The sequence below is a fragment of the Cloeon dipterum genome, chromosome 2 (assembly GCF_949628265.1).
Source record: "Cloeon dipterum chromosome 2, ieCloDipt1.1, whole genome shotgun sequence".
NCBI lineage: Eukaryota > Metazoa > Arthropoda > Insecta > Ephemeroptera > Baetidae > Cloeon > Cloeon dipterum.
In genome coordinates, this window is record NC_088787.1 from 6435372 (window position 1) to 6456679 (window position 21308).

General features: G+C 37.0%; 3 protein-coding genes across 3 annotated transcripts; all 3 read left to right on the forward strand.

The window, feature by feature from the left end:
- The first annotated feature begins 150 nt into the window (after positions 1-150).
- Positions 151-2343, forward strand: Prp38 (pre-mRNA processing factor 38). Its single transcript, XM_065479939.1, has 7 exons — positions 151-393; positions 452-611; positions 667-788; positions 939-1024; positions 1299-1483; positions 1856-1956; positions 2014-2343. The coding sequence occupies exons 1-7, from the start codon at positions 264-266 to the stop codon at positions 2223-2225; spliced, it is 996 nt and encodes a 331-aa protein (XP_065336011.1). The 5' UTR covers positions 151-263; the 3' UTR covers positions 2226-2343.
- A 550-nt stretch (positions 2344-2893) lies between these two features.
- LOC135936928 (beta-1,4-glucuronyltransferase 1-like) lies at positions 2894-5297 on the forward strand. Its single transcript, XM_065479938.1, has 6 exons — positions 2894-2948; positions 3204-3427; positions 3604-4005; positions 4330-4653; positions 4725-4895; positions 4957-5297. The coding sequence occupies exons 2-6, from the start codon at positions 3248-3250 to the stop codon at positions 5149-5151; spliced, it is 1272 nt and encodes a 423-aa protein (XP_065336010.1). The 5' UTR covers positions 2894-2948; positions 3204-3247; the 3' UTR covers positions 5152-5297.
- A 678-nt stretch (positions 5298-5975) lies between these two features.
- Positions 5976-21231, forward strand: LOC135936247 (Golgi resident protein GCP60). Its single transcript, XM_065479002.1, has 10 exons — positions 5976-6198; positions 6335-6476; positions 7182-7322; positions 7385-7489; positions 14697-14784; positions 15584-15782; positions 15840-15961; positions 17402-17582; positions 17702-17722; positions 19939-21231. Exons 1-10 carry the CDS (start codon positions 6012-6014, stop codon positions 20193-20195), a joined length of 1443 nt encoding a protein of 480 aa, XP_065335074.1. The 5' UTR covers positions 5976-6011; the 3' UTR covers positions 20196-21231.
- Positions 21232-21308: the final 77 nt, after the last annotated feature.

The following is a 21308-nucleotide window of genomic DNA, read 5'->3' on the forward strand; positions in this document are numbered from 1 at the left end:
AACTAATTTAGCTTATAATATTATCTGGCAGTAGGTCGCAGCAGACAGATAATATAATAGACACAGTTTTCGCGCCGAAACCGGCTACCGCTCATAAAGGGGGCGTGGCTTCCATGCACGATTTGATTTTGTTTACATTCAGTAAGAAGCTGCCGCAAACAATCTGTAGTAATTATTATTTCTTCTTGGCTAAGTCAAAGTTTGTGTTTTAAACACCGCAAATGTTTTAGAACGAACGAAAATAGAGTCAGTTATTCGGCGTAATGGCAAACAGGACGGTAAAAGACGCCAAGTCCATCAAGGGGCAAAACCCGCAGCACTTGATCGAAAAAATCATCAGGTCGAGGGTTTACGACTGCCGGTATTGGAAGGAAGAATGTTTTGCCCTGACGGGTAAGGCTTGTTTAGCACGCTCGAAGAAAAATTATAATATGATAATTTTGGTTTTCAGCCGAGCTGCTGGTGGACAAGGCGATTGAGCTGCGGGCCATCGGAGGCGTTTTCGGAGGCAACATTCAGCCAACCAACTTCATCTGCCTAGTCCTTAAAATGCTGCAGATACAGCCAGAGAAGGACATAATCATAGAGTTCATAAAGAACGAGGAGTTTAAGTACGGATTAGAAACATCTGAATGTTGACCGAAGACTGATTTGTTTTTATTTTAGATATGTGAGGGCCTTGGGAGCCTATTACATGCGTTTGACCGGAACTTCTCAGGACATTTACAAGTACATGGAACCTCTTCTGAATGATTACCGCAAACTTCGGATGATGAACCGAGAAGGCCGTGAGTTGGCATGAAATTATTTCCAATAATTAAATCATGATTAAGCTGAACGGCAGACGAGCCTAATTTAAACCTAAAAATTCGGATAATAAATTATGCAGGGTTATTTAACCTTATGTTATTTAAAAAAATGTCTTCCTAATTCCTCAGAATACGTGGTGATCACCATGGACGAATTCATAGACAATTTGCTGCGTGAGGAGAGATACCTGGACGTAATTTTGCCTAGAATACAGGTAATAATTTAGTTGTTTGAGCCAAAGCTGCATTTTTATCTCATTCAAGATTTTATATTTTTTTTCCTCAAAAATTTGTGCCACAAAAATTGAGCATAGCTCAACAACCAAACGCAATTTTCTTGCTGCAAGAATAGGGCAACAATAAATTCGACAGTGAAAATTGTTGTGTTTGTTTGTTGAGCCATGCGCAATTTTTACGGCACCAAGGCAACTTGCAGTCTTATTACCGGCTTATATTTTAAACAATTTCAAATATTTTTCTGTTTGACAGAAACGCCACGTTCTTGAAGAGAGCAATGAGCTTGATCCGCGGGTGTGCGTCCTGGACGAGGACCTGGAAGCCAGCGACTCGAGTGAGGAAGAAGAGAAGCCAAAAAAGCCAGCCAGGGAGGCTGAACGGAGGAGATCAAGGTCTCGCTCACCAAGACCCAAAAAAGACAGAGAATTGGATAGAAGGTGAGCGACCTAACCCATATTTTTGTGTGGCCAAACACGCAAGGTTCCTTTTTGTAATGGGAAAGAAATTAATGCACCTGACAAATGTAGAGTTATGTTCAAAATTTTCCTAAATCGACGTTTTTAGTTTGAAAAATTTAATTCGAGACAAAAACTAAGTATTTTCTTGAGAGACAGAAACGTCCATCAGGGTCGGAAGAGCTCCTCTACTAAAAAAAACGTTCAAAATATTTAATTACCCCTGATAAAAAAATTTAACTGTAGAAAACGTCTTAAATCAAATAAATTCACCACTTAACAGTCTCATAATGAAAGTATGTGTTTCTAAATTAAATTAAAACCAATTTTAAAAACATAATTATCTATTTCCAGACGTCGGGATAAAGAGAGAGATCGGGAAAGGGACAACCGAGACAAGCGGCGGCGCAGTCCAGAAAGGAGCAAAAGGCGATCCAGGTCGACCTCCCCTTCAGGTAAGACCTAAAATCCAATTAAATCTCCTGGAAATAACAATTCATTTAACTCCACAGGTCGGCACCGCAGCCAGCGTGAGATTGATCACAGGAGGAAGAGTGAAAAGTCGAAGCGGGACAAGGAGCGCGACCGAGACAGGGACAGGGAAAAGGATCGGGATCGTAGGCACAAGGACAGCCGCAGAGACAAGGATAGCACGAACGTGGACCAAGAGGTTGCCGAGGCGAACGCACTCAGGGCCAAGCTCGGCCTGCCTCCCTTGAAATGATCTGGGGCCTGGGTGTGCATCTTTTAACTTTAAATTTAATTTCCTCTCATAATTAGTGATTAAATCAAGCAAGTTAATTACCTGTAATAAAATGTTTGGTCCTGAATTTTCAGAAGAACTCAAAGGTTTTATTCCTGTTTTCCATGTATGTTTTTTTCAATGGAAGCACAAAATATATTTTGATTCATTTTTGACGGTGAAATGTAATTTTCATGCTAATTAGAGCCAAAACGAGTGTTCAGCTGTGAAGCTCTCATACTTTTCAAATGATGAGAGAACAGAACTGTCTCCCTACTTGAAATCTGATTTTATTTCTCAACAAAGTGTTTGCCTCCAAAGGTTTCATACACCTATCAATAGACCTTGACGAGAGGATTCGAAAACTGCCAAGAAAATATGGTTAAACACTCAAAAGTTTGGAGAAATTTCGCAAAATTCGAAAGATTTTAATTGCAATCAGAAAAAGGCTAGTAACAAACGGAGCAGAGGCCTATCGGCGAACTTCACCTTAAATAAGATGAAAATGAAAACGTTTTGACCTATAATTACCTTATTTATATAATTACATCAAAGCTTTGCATAAATTCTTATATTTTCACTGTAAAAATAGTCGAGAATTCACCAAAGCGATAACTCCGTACCTTACCTGCCAGACACGAATGCTAGATCCACGCCCACTTTTAAAGCAAACAAGCAGAAAAGTCTCACAACAAAAACAAACAGGTGAGAACCTTCTGATCATTATTTATAGTTTTTGGTTAGTTTAAAAAAGAACCAAAAGTACCGGAACTAAAATTTCGCATTAAATTTCTTGAATTTATAGAAATTCAGTACAATTTAGCGTTGGCTGAAATGTGACATTCATTTATAAAATAAATGGTTAAGAGAAGGAATATTCTTCCTGCCTCTTAGCCAAAAAATGAGGTGCAGTATAATGAAAAAATTTCTAGTTTTTAATCATTCATAATTTTGAAACAGGAGATAATGAATCGTGTTGAACCGACGAGATGATGTGAAAGAGAATGCATGCTTCGTCGGCATGGAGCCGTACGATCCTCGGGTTGATCGTCATAATTGCTGGGCTTCAAGTTTTGCATTTAATTATGCTGAGCCGGCTTGAGGGCCACCAGCAGCAAGAGGTGGAGATCGTCAACAATGTCCAAAGTTACCAGGCGGAATTTGAAGAACGGCCTGTTATTACGGTAGCGAATTTTAATTTTTTTGCACGCTTGATAATTTGTTTATTTCTACTCATTCACTTAAAATATAATTAACCAAATCAAAGCCTGTGTCCCATTGCTTTTTCCCCCTAATAATAGTCGAGGACATTTATTTCATTAATTCCATACTTAATTAAATAAATAAAAACCATTTTCAGGTTGAATCCGAGTTCTCGGACTTGCTAAGAATGCTCCAGCGGGGTGGAGTCCTGGACACGAGCGGCCAGTACCGCGTGGTGCCGGCCCTGGCGGCGGCCAACGGCCACGCGACCGCCCTGGACCTGACGCTGGTCACGCAGTGTTCGGTGCAGCACCTGAGCAAGGTCGCGCGCCTGGCCGAGCGCTGGCAGGGCCCGCTCTCTGTGGCCGTCTTCGCCGAGGAGCAGGACCTGGGACGCGTCCTCTGGGGGATTGCGCGTCTCAGGGTTTGCCGACCTGCCATCAGGCAGCACGTGGCATTTCATCTAGTCAGTCCGCTTGGCGCGGCTGTTCATCGAACGCCCATCCTGCCGCCAGGCGCCGACGCCGGCTGCCACCCTGACGACACCGACCATCGACAGGTATTTAATAAACTCTTTCAAATACTAAAACGCATTGCGTGGTGGAGTGTATTTTTGGAAAAGTTATAGTAAAAAATAGACGGTTTCTGAACCCATACCCTGGTGTTAAACCAAGTCTAGAAGGTTTTTGGCGATGAACCCTTGGACAGGATTCGTAAAAACTCGCATTTTTCCAGAAAAAAACCAACTCCGTCGCCCCTTTTGGCGCTTTCCCTACTTTATTCCTTTCAAAACCCACACCAATAGACACGCAAGTGCTTGTAGAATAAAATAAAATTATTATTCGTGGTAACTTTTTACTAAAATCAAATTCTCTATCGATAGGACAAAAATTACGCCCGCTCCAGAGTGCCATATCCTGTCAACCTGGCGCGCAACGTTGCTCGCAGGGCCGTGCAGACTGAGTTTGTGTTTGTGGTCGATGTCGACATGCTGCCCTCTGCCAAGCTGCGGGAAATGTTTCTTGCCTTCGCAGCCCAGGCTAAATTATTCGACAAATCTCAGCGGGATGACAAGACTGTGTATGTCGTGCCGGCTTTTGAGGCAAAAGAAGGAACTGAAGCCCCGTCGACAAAAAAGCAGCTCCTGCAGATGGCCAAGGAAGGCTTCATTCGACCCTTTTATTTCGAACTGTGCTGGAAGTGCCAGGTAATTTCTAAATTAATTTAATTTTACATTTTTCTCAAAAAAATTTATTTAATAATTTAAACTTGCTTCAGATGCACACTGACTATGAGGCCTGGCAGAAGGAATCAACTAATCAACAACACTTGGCTCCATTTTTTGAAGTTCTATGGAAAGATCCGTGGGAGCCATTTTTCATATCCAGAAATTCCGCGCCTCTCTATGACGAGCGCTTCAAACAGTATGGATTTAATCGGATTAGCCAGGTACTTTTGCAACTATTCTAAAATAGCATATAGATCATAAAATAAATTAACTCTTTGCTAGGTTTGTGAACTTCACGTTGCTGGTTTTAAATTTTCTGTGCTAGACAACGCTTTCCTGGTACACGACGGCTTCAAAACGGCTGCCACTTTTCACAACACAAAGGAGACTGAGCAAGAATTAAACAGAGTTTTGTTCAGACAGTTTAAATCTGAGCTGAAAGACCGCTACCCAGAATCATCAAGAAGATGCTATTAACTTCAATTTAACCAAAAGTGTGCGACATTAAATATATGCTTATATTATTGTATGCAATTTTGATAAGAAAAATAATTATACCAAAACAAAATTGATATCTAGTCAAACTGATATTAAATTTTAGAAAATAATAAAAATCTAATCTAACAAAAACAGTAAAAAATGTGGTTTGTTTAATCGTTTTTATATATTTAAAACTTAATATTCATAAAATATCGCTTTAAAAAACATTTAATTTAGCTTAAAAATCAGTAGAGCAATTAAATATTTAGTAAAAGGCACATAATTTTAGAAAAATTTTAAATTGGCTTGCCATTCATGAATTCGTCCTGGTCCCGGAAAAATTGCGCAACGTTCAACAAACACCCAAATTTTCATTGTCAAATTGATTGTTGCCCTTTTCTTGCAACAAGGAAATTAGCGTTTGGTTGTTGAAAGTTGCGCAATTTTGCCGGGACCAGGACGAATTTAATTCCTCTCGTCACGATCTGTTGAATGAGATAAATTTCCCTTCTGACGGAAACAAATCATTAATTTAAATAGAGAGACAGGCTCCCGCTTGATTAAATAGGAATTTTAGAGCTGATTTTCTCGGAAATTTAAACGGCCCGGCACTGAAACTGACTGTCAAATTTCAACTGCATACACACATACACGCAAACATTCAAACATTGTCGAATAATTTTGCATAAATAAACTTAGCGATTTTAAAACAAACAAAATTAAATTCTTATTGTTCCTCTACCTCATGAGAATTTTTTATTCTCCCGTTTGCCGCCTTCTCTGTCGGGCGGTAGTAGGAGTAGTCACGCCCCCTCCCAGCTGGCCAGCAAAATTTTGACATTATTGTCGTGTCTGTAATGGCAGTCGACGGAGAAAACGTCGAATTGATAGACCGAAAATTGTCGCGAACTAGCTTTATCTCCGACGTTGGAAGCATGAAAATTGAGGCTGAGGACGAGCTGAGCATCGAGGACAAACACAGCGTGCAGAAATGGGGCTTCAAGGTCCGCGACCTCTACAAACTGGCCCTCAAGTTTTACAAAGGTAAACGCTACGTTGCTCAATGTTCCTTTAGCCGGTTCTCCTCACACGACCTTGGCCAGGGCAATGACCCCCTGATACATATCACCTTTTTCGAGTACATGGGTTTGAAATTTTGTTGGAAATTTGCGTTTCACAGAGAAGGAGGGCAAAGCTGTCCATCTATCGTATGACGACAAGTTGAAGCTGGTGGCGTACACCCAGCAGGTCGTGCAGGGTCCGTTCAATCCGGACAAACAGCCTGAGCTCGGAGTCTTAGACGTCATCGGCCGAGATCGGAGGTATTTGTTTATGTTTTTTGTTTACATCTGTATTTTTTAAGTTGATATTGCTTATTTACGTAGCGATTCAAAACTCAAAGTCATATTTTTGTGATTGTTTTTTTCTGTTCATTTGTTTTAAAAACTAATTTGAAGAATAACAAGATTCTAAAAAGGAAGAAGGGCTTGTCAGATGTTTTCAAAATTAATCAAAATTATTTCTGAAGTGGTTTCCAGTTGATTAATAATTTTGAAGAGATACTAATTTAAAAATTAAGTTAAATTGCCTTATTCTTGCCGTATAAATTAAATTAATTCAATGCTTATTAGGTTTTCCGGGTTTTCTAACTCTCGCAAATTTAAAAAAATATTATTTGAGATTGCAAATTTTGAAAAAAAAAAAATCTCGGCTGGTTTTACTGTCAAAATTTATTTCTTATTTTTAAGCAAAAAATTTAAATATTTTTTAATTTCCAAAGCATTTTTAAAAATTTTGGAACTGAAAAATTTTGCTTGTCTTCAATTTGGTCAAATTTAGCGTCTCAAAATCCAAGAGAAACGTTTAGCTAAAAAATATTCAAAAATTAAACTAAACATACAAATTTTTATCTTAATTAAAATCCTCTAAAATTTTGTTTTTTTTTAATTTCTATTTTTTTTAATTTCATACATTTTTTTTCAAATCTTTTTACCCTACATGAAAATAAATGTATGTGTCTGTTGCAGAGTGGCATGGCAGGCGTTGGGCAGCATGTCCCAAGTGGACGCGCAGCTGGCTTTCGTCAACCGGCTGCAGGAGCTGTGTCCGCTCTTTGACTCGTTCGTCGAGGCCAACAAGCGCGACTGCGAGGAGAAAAAACGGCAGTTGTAAGTGTGCTTTATCTCTGTGTTTAGACCATCCATCACAATCTGTGTATTCTCCCTCGCAGACAAAACGAGCGAGAGCGGCAAATCGTCGAGGCGGAGCGCAAGGCTCTCGAGGAGGAACTACTCAAGCAGCAGCAGGCGGAGCAGGCCAGGCAGGAATACCAAAGGTTAGCAACGTTTTTTTACGACTATTTATGGATTTAAGTCTCATTTGGCATATAAATAGCAAAAGTGTCATTTTTACCGGTTAAAAATTGTCATTCTCGGGGATGAAAATGGTGACAGTTAATAATTTTTTCGTGTAATCAAGTATTTTATAAAACAGAAATTAACCTGACACACAGGTTTTGGCATTATTTTTATTTTGGACTTAAAAACATTCCTAAAACCAAAACCTCAAGTGTTTCGAGCTTTTCAAACGCCGGACTCCGAGGGTCCGAGATTAAAAAAGTTAACGTCCAGGACTGTCAGGAAATTTTAACTGTATAAATTTGCCAAGAAAATAATTACTGACAGCTTTAGAGGAAAATCAAAATTTTAAAGTAAATTTCCGATTTATGGTCAGAAGTTTGGCTATTAGGTTGCTACAAAAAATAAACGTCTCATTATTTTTTAATTTCTTGATTCGTTTCGATATTATTACACTTATGCCGTCTAAATTTCAAAGAAAATTTAATATTGGAGAGATAAATGTTTTATTTTGTTCACATTGTTTCGAATAATGTTTCCCTGCCTGGATAAACCATATTATCGAAGGAATTTCAAACTCGGGCATTTTAATTTCATCAATTTTCTCTTTCTCTGTTTTCCTGTTAACCTGTCTTCAAACAGTCAGGTTCAGAAATTCAAGTTGAGCTGGGCTAAATCTGTTAAATTATGAAATTTGTTGCTCTTTCTTAACAAATTTAAATATTCCGTTTTATTTTCGAAACAAAATGTCCTGAAAGTATTTTTTGGTTTTTCTCATCTTTTATCTAAGGATGAAACTCTAAGGTTTAGACGTTTCAATTGTTGGCGAAACCATTGTATTTATTTTGTCTTTCCTGATGCAAATCACCAATCAAGATTTTTACGAAAATGGCCCCAAATTTTAAAATTGCTTTAAAATAACAGTTTTGGCTCAATTTTGCTGAATTTCGTACCGAAGATAGTGATCAATGAGATAAATCGATCTGTGGCTAAATTTTTACGTTCCACAAAAAATAAAGATTTCCCATGAGAATTAATTCCAGGCTTTGTAAGTTTTTAAAATTTAACGAAAATTAAAAATATTCTGCAAGATGATGATGATTTAAGTAAGCTTGGTTCATCGTTACTTCCAAAGTAACTCGTTTTTTTAATACAGTGCAGTGGTAAAAAGCGTTTTTTATTTTAACCAGTTTTTAAAATGCAGGCAATGTTTGCACCTCAGTTTTCAATGATTTTCTAAATATATGCTGATGCCCTCGACTTGAAAAACTTGTCTGATAGAAAATTTTGGAGAAATTGAGGCAGCAAATGGCAATTTAAAAGAAAAAATCTGCAAAGTACAGGAAATTTTGACCACTACGACCGCAAATTTTAGATTTTCCCAAGGGAAAAATGAAATAAATTCATTTTTTGCGCAAGAAATTAGTAAAAATTGAGCGGTAAAACCAGTTGAGAGAAAAACCGAATTTTAAGCAAATCCAACCCTGCTTCCGAAATATATTATATTAGTTAAAACGTATAAATTTAGGAAATTGAAATACCATTATTAGTATTTTTTAACGTCAAAAGTGACCTGGAAGTCGGCTCAGAAATTTTTAAAACATTCTTCCAAACCGTTGCGATTAGCCAATTTCCTGGTAAAATACTTACAATTGGGGACTTTCTGGAAAGAAAAAATGACCTATCAATCTTTATCTTCAGAAGTACATAAATATATAGTCTAACTGTAAAATACCATCTCGATTGATTGAAAAGTGGCCTCACAGTTCGATTTTGAATTATTTCAGTATATTAAATAACATCTGGATTATTTATCTTTGGAGTTCGGAGTTCCATAACTCAAACTCTGTTGAATCAAATGGTTTCATTATTTGGTTTTTTTCTCTAAACATCTTTACGTCCAATCCTAGAGAGTTTCTTTGTAAGACCCTTTTTAAAATTAAAAAATAAAACATCGCTTCCTTCTGGTCAGTACATTTTTCTAGTTAACGAACTGAAACTGTTGGGGAGATGACTGTTTTTTCGCAATGACATTCTCGGTGGGACAATCGTTCCGGTCAGCGTTGTTATCACTGCTGTTGAAAACATTATCTGGCAGAGACAGAGAGTGCGCGAGATAGAGTGACAAAAAGGGTGTTTATTGGTGCCGCGAGGAGGGGGACAAGCCACACTCAAATAATGTGCATGCATATATGTATCAGATGTCACACGCACGCGGCTTTATTGCCTGTTCGTTCTAACGCTCTCGCTGTGCGAGTCAAAAATCCGCGTATCACGTTTCATAAGCCAGGGGGACGAGAATGCTGAAAATTTAATATTCTTCATGCGTTGGAAAACGTGTCTGCTGGAAACCGACCAAATTAAATTTGTTAGTTTTTGTTTTAACACAGGATGTTTGATTTTTTATGTCTTTTCAACGGATTAGGCGCTGAAATAATAATAATAATATTAATTGTTTGCTTATTTGCATTTCATTTGATGCTTGACTATAGTTTTAGAGATTATGATTTTATTAATTTGTTAAATAATTTTAACAGACTAAATATATTTTAAAATCTCAAATATTTAAGAATTTTTAGCATTTAATTAAATTTAAATTTTATTGTTCTGCTATTAAAAGTTAAAATTTGTAGTCAAAAAATGTTTAAAAAAATCATGTTTACCATTAGGTGGCTCACATATGTGGCATAACATATTTAATCCATAAATTTTTAGTTTAAAGTTTTTTTCGAGAAAATTTTAATCAAAGTTTAAACAAATTAATCTTGAATATTCAAAATTTTTTAAGCAAGGCAAACTTTTCGTGTAGATTTTGATTGTTGACTCTAATATGATTGAAAATAATTTATTATGTGAATTTTGGAGGTCATGTTCAGGGGCTGAGACCCACCCCCTGTCCCCCGGGGGGAATTTTTGAATTAAAGTAACTTCGTCAGAACTTTCCGTTCTTTGGTATCATTTCCAATGTTGTTCACCACGGGAAAGTCAATTTTGGATTTACTTTAATCATATTAATGGAAAACCATTCACCAAAGAAAAAACGTGAAATTTTATTTGTTTGCCTTGTTAAAATGTCTAAAAACCGTCCAAATATTTACTAAACCGTTGCCTTTTAAAAATAAAATTACAGCTATACCAATATAGTTTCTAGTAGTTATTTTCAATTAAACTATTTTTGTTTAATCTGTTATAATAACAAATTAAACTAAAAAAATTAATAAAAAATCCAAGTAACTGTCAAGTTGAAAAAATATTCAGCACGAATTACAATGTTGTTGTTTGTAGATTTCTTAATTTTCTCAAATGCTTCATCAAAATTTGTTATCTTGCTTAAAATTCGATCGAGCAAACCATGGATTGATTATTTCCTATATGAGTAACTGTCGCTTGATGAAAAATACGCTGTTCTATATATTTGATTTTTATACAAACTAAATTAATGCAAAGAAAAAAATACATGAAAATACATCTTATAAATAATAAATTTTACAGTAAGTGAATAGTTATAATAAATAATTATTTTTGTTATTTTATTAAAAGAAATTAAATTTTAAGTTTAACATAACATATATAGAGTTTTCACAACACAATTAATAGTGTATTTCCTCAAATCATTACAATTTACATTTTTAAAATTATGTTAATGGCATATTTTCTTTATCATTTTTCATCTTTTCCTTATTTATACCTTTTAAAAACAAATCGGAAGATGAACCGATATTATTTTTGGATTTCCTCTTCACTTTAAAAAATATTTTTCCCTCTTTTTCTTTTAAAGTTAGTTTTGATTGTTTAAGTCTTAAAGTGGTATGATACAGGACAACAATTGAAAATTATTTGAATTGTTGGATGCCACAAGCAAGATCGAGACACAATTTTTTCAACAATTTGCAATAATAAAACGGGACCTTACTACAGAATAAATTCCAATTTTCTCCAAAATTTACATTGCTCGAACATATTTTCTTGGCATATTTCGATTCCTCTGGTCGAGATCTGTCCAATTGTGTATGCCACTTATTGGGAAAACTCTTGGTTTTGAAATTAAATCGGATTTCAAGTAAGGAGACAGCCATTACCATTTGAAAAGCACGCTAACTTTCCAGCTAATTTTCTCAAAAAAAAAAAAAAAATTACAATGCTTCTTAGATCAATTTAGGCTTTAACTGAATCCTAAGGGACGAGTTTATACATTGGCAACAAGCATTTTCCAGGCTTTTCCAGTATCATTCCTCTTTAAGTTATTCAACGTTCCAAAATCACAAACCAACAAGCTTGTACCAGCGATTGTTGCATTATCATTGTTACGTCATTTTAGATTGACATGCATAAATACGGAAATTTTTCCCTAGAATGGTTTCTTTTTTTTAAAAAAAAAAAAGATCTCGCATTGAATTATTCAAAACCATACTCTAAAAAAAATCTAAACCAGATTTCCGTTGCTGAAAGGCGATTTTCCTCCCAATCTGCTCCCTCCCAGTCATAAAATTTTATTAAACATTCAGGCTCCTGCTTGGCGGGCATGAAGAATGAATAAAAAATTCAAGCATGATTTTCATTCACGTCAGAGAGTCGGCCGTAAAATCATTGACGCTGATCTAATATTCAATCACGCATGTGGGTCGCGTCGCCGGCTGGCGAGGGGGCGGGAGGGGGGGGCGGCGGTGGATTGTTTTGTTTTCCATGGCTTAGCCTGGCGAGCATCAGGTGTGTGCGGTGCTTATGGAAATTTGGTCACGTGCGCCTCGCAGCTTTATTGGGTTGGGCAGCAGTGACTTCCTCCCTTTTTTTTCTCTCACTACTGAAAGAAAAAAGTCGCGCGCTGGCAGAGTGTTTGGTCTCGTCGAGCTTGTCGCTCGCTCGCTCGTCGCTTTGTTATCGCCGAGCAGGTGGTGCGTGAAGAGTCAAGGGCGCTCGCGGCTGCAGGTAATTAAAATCGGTCCGGCCGCCACGCTCGCGGCTTAAACTTTGCTCTTGCGCTTTTGTTTGCTTCACGGTGCACTATACATACATATAAGCGGTTAGCTAGCTCTGTAATCTAGTTGCGCACAGGGATATGACCTTCCTGGGTGTCGGGAATATATACGCAGAAATGTTTATTTATATATTAAATCGATCTTTGCTTATTACAGCTATGCAATCGCAGCAGGGTTGCATTTTCGTATTATTTTTTACTGGTTTAATTTTTAACCCTTTTAACGAGGATTAATGCTGCAAAATCACGGAAAATGCTTGTTGCCAATGCATGAACTCATCTCTTAGGATTCAGTTAAAGCCTAAATTGACCTAAGAAGCACTGTAATTTTTTGAGAAAATTGGCTGGAAAGTTTGCGTGCTTTTCAAATGGTAATGGCTGTCTCCTTACTTGAAATCCGATTTTATTTCAAAACCAAGAGTTTCCCCAATAAGTGGCATACACCGTTGGACAGATCTCGACGAGAGGAATCGGAATATGCCAAGAAAATATGTTCAAGCACTGTAAATTTTGTAGAAAATTGGCAAAATTTGAATTTTTACTGCAGGAAGGTCCTTTTTTACTATTGCAAATTTTGGGACAAATTGTTTATAGATCAATTGTTTATGGCATCCAACAATTCAAATAAATTTCAACTGTTGCCCTGTATCATTCCACTTTAAATGGATGGTTGGAAATTATTAGAATTTTTTGGTAACTAATGGACCGTTTATAACAGTTAGCTCTACAATGTGCAATAATTAAAAGAGAACTAATTTTTTCCTTGACCAGATTTTGAACCCTCTCGTCGTGATCTATCCAACGGCGCATGAAACTTTTTGGTGAAATTCGATTTGTCGCGAAATATAATAAGATTCAAAGTATGGAGACAGTCCTCGCCATTTGATAAAAATGTCAATCTCGCAGATTAAAAAAATACAGTGCTAGCGACCAGGGTCAGTTTCCTTATAGGGTCAAGTTTATGCATTGGAAACAATTATTTTCCAAGGGTTTGCGGTATCTATCCTCTTTAAAAATGTTTTAATCTGCAAAAAAAACAATTTTTGTCCCAAAATATCTTCTCTTCCCTTGCTGAATTGTTTTAAGGCAAATTACGGACACTGACGGACAGTAATCAAAAAAAAAAAAAAAAAAAAAAAACAATGGAAATTCCTAACAATTAGAACTCGCAAAAGAATTTAAAAATTTGTTAGGGGGTTGAATTAAAGACAGGCTTGAATTTTCATACATCTGGGTTTTCCACCACTATTTTTTTACCAATTTCCTGCGCAAGAAATGCTAGAAATCCAAAATACACGTGAAAAGTCCTGCGCTCCTTTGTAAATTTGTAACTTAAAAACTCAATTCTTTCCCACAATTTCGGCATTAACCATAGCAAATGTTGTGCTACATATGCAAAAACCTCAAATCATAGTAAATTTGAGTTAAAATTCACCTCCTGTGCAAGATATTGGTAAAAATAAAAAATAAAATGCCGTTCATTTTTTACAAAATCTCATCAGGGCTTTAATAAGATGATTGAGCATATTTTTCTGAGCTTTCAACCGTCACGGGACCATAAGAAAATTTAAATCAATACCCGAAATCGTATAAACCTCTAAAGCGCCTAAAAACAGAATGACTGTTACTGGGATGAATTGTTGAGTGAAAAAATTATTGACGATCACTGACAGTTGAAAACTAAAAATAGTTTTGTCTAACTTTAAAGTGCTGACTATCTAGAGTTCACCTCAGTGGGCCCACCCGTGCTATAAAGTAAAATTATTTCAAAAATGTAAAAAAAATTGGAAATAAGAATAATTATTTGGAGAAAAAGAAACCATAAATACAAAAAAAACAATGTGTGAGGTTTATTAGCAACAATTACCAATTCAATGAAAAACCTAGTCTAAATTCAATTTTGAAATCGTCTCAAATTCACATCACAAAAAACAAAGCCAAACTTTCCGATAACGTCCAAAAATTCAATTTGAAAACACATACAACTCGATCATTTCCTGTTATGTCTGATATTTTTCGTCTATATTTATCCGTGTGAAGCATGATGCTAAACTCATGTTGCGCTTGTTATATCGTCTATATATATACACACAAACCAACAAAATTTGTTTTGAGGGAGATAACGCATATCAGGAAACGGCAACAGTAAAACAAATCAAGTGCCGCGTTTTAAACTTGTGCTGAAAAGGGTGTGGATTGGACTGTTTCAGGAGGCAAATCCAGGACGCTTTGAACCAGCAGACGTTCACGCAGTTCAAGGCGTACGCCGAGCAGCAGTACCCTGACAACCCTGACCAGGTTAGTGTCTATGTTTATAAAACGCTCCAGAACCTGTTGCGGTCCCAGTTAACTCTGGCGTTTTTGAGTTAATGCAAATCAAAATGTGAACCGCAATTTTTTTCTGATAAGAAAAAGTGGGGTTTCTTTTGTTTCATCCAAAAATTAAAAAATAAATTATCATAAATTAGGTTTACAACAGTTTGGCCTATTTTTAGCGAATTAAGAAATTTAATTAGTCAAAAATATGAAAATTCTTGTTTTTTTCCGGGGCATTTTTGGAAACTTTTTGGTGGTTTTTTCCTAATTTTTGAACCAAAAGTCATTTTTAAAAGTCTTTAAAGACCTTCAGCAACAGTCCCAAGGCTCGTAAGAATTTTCGTGAAAATTACAGACTTTAGCTTTCTTTTTATAGAAATTCCTCTTTGGAATCCAAAATATGCACAAAAATTTATTTTTTAATTTTTTTCGTCGCCAAATCTTGTGTTCTAACTGTCAGAAATGCATAAAATTCACATCGTTAGAGTAGTCTTGGCCTCTTAATACGCCCAAAAGTGTCTAGAAGGTGCATTAGAGCCGTAGAGGCAAAATCATCCACTTATTATTAAATAGTTTGAGGAAACAATTACTGCTGATGAGGCCCACAGGGTCAAAACAGCGGCAGTGCAGTTCGAGAACGTGCTTTTTGCAATTTTCCATAAATATTTTAAACTTAATCCATATTTAAATTACTTATCTCCAAAAAAATACTGTTAAATGCTTTATTTGTTGCCGGAGGTTTTTGTTGTTAATTAACTGAGGTCGTGTATTTGGTTTACAGCAGGGCGTGCTGATCCGACAGCTACAGGACCAGCACTACCACCAGTACATGCAGCAGCTGTTGCAGCGGCCGCCACCCAACAACAACATGCCAAACCACCGAACGACCACCGACCTGGCCACCGCCGACGACAACGAGAAGAGCCAGCTCCTCTCGAACGGGACAAGCGCGGACGCTGACGAGAGCGAGGATTCGCAAGGTTCGCGTTAATTTGGTTTTAAATCGGATTCGGTTGCTAGCATTTGTGGCATTGCAGAGTATTCGCCGATTTCTCCGGCCAACATGTGGACGCGGAAGGACATCCGCGAGTTCAAAGACGCCATCAGGCGAGAAGGCGGCGACTCGATAATCAAAGTCGGACACGGGGAAACAGTCACAGTGAGTTCAGATTTAATTGAGCATGAAAATGGATTATTTTTTGTGGAGGAAATTGAAGCTAGCCAGGACTGATAACGATAATTGTTTCATGACTGGAAGTCGGGAGAGTTAAAAATATGCTCTTGAATTTTATTTTAAGGTTTTTGATAGCGTTTATCTTACTGATTTTATAATTTCTTTCTAGTAGGATTTTAAAACTGAATCAAGGTCTTTGATCTCTTGTTCTTTAAATAGACTAAAATCCATTACTAATTACTTTCCTTGGAACACTCCCAATTCATGTGGATTTAAGCAAAATCTAGAAGCTTCATAATATGCCCGTGTGGCCAAATTTTCGTTCCTAAGAATTAATTGCCCAAATACTTACTCTTTACTACCGAGAATTACATTTTTAGAAGGAAAAAAGCTAACCTTTTAACGGGAAAAGGCTGACTAAATAATGGAACTAAATGCTGAGCCTCGCTTGTGTTATACAATTTTCGAAATAGACAATTTAAGTAAATTGCAGTGCACTAATTAAACTGGTTGTGTTTGAAAATTTTATTTTTTAATGATAGAAAAAGTTGAGAAAGTTTCTTTTTTCAAGGAAAATTTCATTTTTCAATAACCTGCAAAGAGAGAGTAATATTGCTTAATATTTCTAATTTTTCCCAACTTCACATTCCATTTTTTTGCTGCAACTTTTGTAGCCGAATTTCAACCAGGTTTTTCAATTTTTTATGCTTTTTCAAAGCACTTAAATCTAGATTTTGCTATCTTTCTGGTCTAGTGTGTACTGTTCCACGGCTTTTTCCTTTTTTGTTGTTGTTGTGGAAAACCAGGAAGAAAAGTTAAGTGTAAAATAAATTTTTGTATAGCTCACGGAACTTAAAAAAAAAAATTAAATTCAAAGCTTGGAAAATAAAAAATTATTATTTAATTTGGTTTAAAAACTGTATTTTGAAGCAGGCATTGGCCCGAAAAATAAACACTTATTTGTGAAAGTGGGAGCAAAACCCAAAAGTTCACTAATTCAATGAAAGTTGTACTGAAAAAGGAATGTAAAATGCGCTTCACCTTTTTACAAAAATTGCAAAAGAGCTTAAATTTCCCAGGTTGCCGTGTTGCATGGTCCGGATTTTTATCATTCAGTTTTAGCCAGGGTGTTAAAAACCGGTTTGAACCAGGGATTTTTTTCCAGAATAAATTGGCTATTTTAAAAATCGGTTCAAATTTATGGCTTAAATAAATTGTTTACTGCTGAAACTTTATTTTTGGTGTTGAATTTATAATTTTTAAATTGAAAAGTCTCGAATTTTTAAATTCAAGGTGGAGAAATGTATTGTGTTTTATGCTTGAATTATTTTATTTTGTTACTTCCCTAAATTTAACCAATTTTTCTGGCTAAAACCCGTTGAATATTGCCGAAAACTATTCAAAATTTGAATTTTCTCCAATCAGGTTCGAGTTCCAACGCACGAGGACGGCACGTGTCTATTCTGGGAGTTCGCGACGGACAGCTACGACCTCGGATTCGGCGTCTTCTTCGAGTGGAGCAAACCCGAGAGCAGCCAGGTGTCGGTGCACATTTCTGAGAGCGAGGATGACGACGAGGAGGAGGACGAAGAGGACGATGACGAGGGTGAGCCCTTCTCCGCACCTCTGCAGACTGATCTGTGTGTCAGTGTGGCAGGGGCTGCCGGTTGAATTGATAATTGTGTGTGATTAACCCGTTGGAAACCGTTTTTGCGTTTGCGGCAGACTTTTCTGCATTGTTGAGAGGTAAAATAACCACTTCAAAGCGTTCCACTGCTCTTTCTCTCTATATCTCTTTCTCTCTCTTTCACTCACCTCTTATAGATATTAGTTTTCTCTTTCTCTTTGTCGAGCATTCATTATTCGCCCTGTCTGGCCCACATCTTGCATCTCCTCTGCAGCTTTCTTGATTGTCATTATTCTTATTGAAAAAATAATATATATAAACGACGACAACGTAGAGCAGTGAACGAGCCGAAAGATTCATCAACACTCAGCATGAATTTGCGCATTTCTAGCCAGTCACTATACCGATTTAGTTCCATTACTTAATTATCATAATCTGAGTTTAATGTAAAATAATCTACCAGTTGCATTAGCCGTTAGTGTTCGAAGCCGCCAACAGATGACGCCACCGGATACTTTTGTAATAAATTAAATTTTAAGGCACTTCCGCTACGATTTCATACTCAATCCTGCTATTGTTCATTCTTCCTTTAATATGTACAATTTTGACGTGCTGAAAACCAAAATCGGTTCAGCCAAGCGCCGTAGAATCGCGAAAAACTTTTTTTTAAATCAAAAATAGTTTCCCATCGTTTCTACGGCGAAAGGCTGAACCGAATTTGGTTTTCAGCACGTCAAAAGAAAACATATCAAGTGAAGAATGCACAGTGCCAGGGATTGAGTCTGAAATCGCAGCGGAAGTGCCTCAAAATTAAATTTATTACGGAAACATACGGTGGCGCCATCTGTTGCCGGCTTCGAACACTAAGTAAGGGCTTATGCAACTGGTTTATTAGGGATTAATTAGCACCAATAACTATTTTTTGGTTATTTCGTTAATTGGTGAGTCCGCAAACATATGGCGCCACCGTGAATTCGCAATAACTTGAATCTGAAATTAACTGAAAATTATAAATGAAACTTGGCACCATCTGATGCGGGCTCCAAACGTGAAGGACTCTTTAGTAATTTTGACTTTGCTTACACTGGCACCAGATTTTGTTATAACCAAATTTATTGCATGCTTATTTGCTTCCGATAAAAGTTCCAAACGCAAAATTTCACAAATACAAACAACTGAACGCTTATTCATCCAATCTAGAGGCCTCAGCCAACCGCAAAAAAATACCACTGGCTGAGGCCTTGCAGTTGCAACCCCTGCTTTGAGGCATGAAGCAGCGACTCAAGTCACCACTTCTTATAAATTGCTGAGCAGTCGTTTTCATTTAGAAAATCCATAAAAAATTACTTAATAAAATTGTGACTAATGGAAGTTAACCAATTGAATTTGAAAATATCCATATTTTGTTAATTTTTTCTTAACTTGAATTTAATGAAATGTCTCGTTAGTAAAATCGAACACAAGTTGCCTGCTTGGTATACCTTTTGATAATAGTTTCAAATTTTATATAAATTGCAATTAACAAAAAGGATAAAATTTAAAGAAAATGCCCCGCTTTAATTTGTCGTTTAATCGTGACAAGAAGAATTAAAAGCACGCCTGTAAAAAATTCCTCCGTGACAAGATGAAAAATTCTCAAAAATGTTCTGCAAAACAAGCAAATTTATTCATTTTTCCCCGACTCGTACATACAGACTGAAAATCTGTTTGAAAATTTTGTGTTGTTCTTTCTAAAAATGAGCCGAAATTGTTCTTTTGAAATGTGTTCCTGTTTAAAATTCTCTTAAAAATAATGGATAGAACGGTAAAAAATAGCTCTAATTAAAGAGGAATGATAGCGCATCCTCTATCCTGGAAAATCGTTGTTGCCAATGCATGAAATCATTCCTTAGGATTCAGTGAAATTCAAAATTGACCAAAGGAGCAGTGTTAATATTTGAGTATAATATTTGTCTGTAAAGTTAGCTTGCCTTTCACACAGTGAGGACTGCAGTCTCCCTACTTGAAATCCTATTTTATTTCACAACAAAGAGTTTTCCTAAAAGGTTTCATACGCTGTTGAATAGATCTTGACAAGAGGAATCGAAATCTGCCCAGAAAATGTGGTCAAGCACTGTAAAATTTGAATTTTTACTGTAGTAAATTGTAGAACAAATAATTTATTCGATAACTGCTCAAAAATTTAAATAGCTTACAATTATTGTCACCCTGTACCTATTCACTTTAAAACTAAATTAAAAATTCTGGTGATTTGAGCCGTGCTGCCCGCGATCCGCATGTGTATCCGCCCACTCTGCACATCCAGTCATTAATCCACTTTATTCCGCCCTTTCAGAGACGCTGGGCGACGACCTGGAGCGCGGCAGCGGTCAGGACGGGACCGTCGGCGTTGGCGGCGGCGGCGGCCGAAGCTCCGTGAGCCGGGCGCCGATGTCGATCGTGGTGCCGGTGTACCGGCGCGACTGCCAGGAGGAGGTTTACGCCGGCAGCCACACGTACCCTGGCGCCGGCGTCTACCTGCTCAAGTTCGACAACTCGTACAGCCTGTGGCGCTCGAAAACGCTCTACTACCGCGTCTACTACACCAGATGATGCCAGTACCAGCTCGCCAAGGGTACCTAGAGAGAGTCGCCGGCCTCTGCTGCTGCATTTCAACCCCCTTCTTGCGTCGAAGCAAACCCCTGCCTGCTGTTGACTGTTTTGTGTAATATTTATTTGCCGTTTTCCTGTTGAGTGGACGCTATAGGAGATGAATAGAAAGCTTTGCAATTGTCCGAACGGTTGCACTTGTTTTGTTTTTGATCAATTGGGAGTTGAAACTCGTTGGGGTTGGAAGTTACTGTTGTGATTTTGAGAAGGAAAAAATTTGTCACTGAAAATTTATATTTTTAGCAGATCTTTTAATTCCCTATGTCAAAGATAGTCTTTAAAAATATTAATTTGAATTAAAATTGGTCATTATTTCGCTTTTTGACGTAGCAAGTATTTAAAGTTGCTGAAAATCCAATCGTTGAAAGTGTTTGCAGTTGCCACCGTTAAATTTATATTTTAGGAATTTTTATCTGCCTCCGTTTCAGATTTAATTCTGTTGCTTTGCGTTCTTGGTTTTTAAATAAAATCAAATACAAATCGAACGTTCCATGGTTGCGTAAAAACTAGTCTCACGACAAAAATATATTAAATTTCCCAACGCCTAACGCGTCTCTTCTCTCCGTTTTTGAACCTCGTTCACGTTGTTGATTTTATTCCGGATATTTTATATATTTAGAAAAAATAATATTCCCTGTCGAAATGTGTTCGCCCCGCACCTGTTTTAGATCTCTCCTTTCAGCGATATAAAAATAACATATATAATAGAATATACGGAGATAACGATATTAGAAAGGTTCCGTGCCGCTACTGTGGACTTGTGTAGCCGTGAAATGTGTTTCGTGGTGTGTGTCGAGTGACAGACTGAAGAGGAAGAAGTGAGGAGCGCGCGCGATTGACCCACTCGCAGGTGTGTGATAAGTGTCTGCATTTGCGCAGAGCATGCTAATCGCAAATCGCATGCTCCCTCTCGTATTATTCGCTGTAAATCGAGCAAAATTCAGTGAAAATAAAAGTTAAAAAGTGGACAAAAGTAAAACTGCTGTGTTTTTTTATGGAAAATCATTACATTCATTCAACAAGAAAAAAAGAGGAATGATGCTTAAAAACTGATAC

Coding starts and splice junctions, on each gene's coding strand:
- LOC135936247 (XM_065479002.1), top strand. CDS start 6,012: ATGGCAGTCGACGGAGAAAACGTCGAATTGATAGACCGAAAATTGTCG. Junction 6,199..6,334: donor GGCCCTCAAGTTTTACAAAG/GTAAACGCTACG, acceptor TGCGTTTCACAG/AGAAGGAGGGCAAAGCTGTC. Junction 15,783..15,839: donor CGAGAGCGAGGATTCGCAAG/GTTCGCGTTAAT, acceptor GTGGCATTGCAG/AGTATTCGCCGATTTCTCCG.
- Prp38 (XM_065479939.1), top strand. CDS start 264: ATGGCAAACAGGACGGTAAAAGACGCCAAGTCCATCAAGGGGCAAAAC. Junction 394..451: donor AGAATGTTTTGCCCTGACGG/GTAAGGCTTGTT, acceptor TTTGGTTTTCAG/CCGAGCTGCTGGTGGACAAG. Junction 789..938: donor GATGATGAACCGAGAAGGCC/GTGAGTTGGCAT, acceptor CTAATTCCTCAG/AATACGTGGTGATCACCATG.
- LOC135936928 (XM_065479938.1), top strand. CDS start 3,248: ATGCATGCTTCGTCGGCATGGAGCCGTACGATCCTCGGGTTGATCGTC. Junction 3,428..3,603: donor AAGAACGGCCTGTTATTACG/GTAGCGAATTTT, acceptor AACCATTTTCAG/GTTGAATCCGAGTTCTCGGA. Junction 4,006..4,329: donor ACGACACCGACCATCGACAG/GTATTTAATAAA, acceptor CTCTATCGATAG/GACAAAAATTACGCCCGCTC.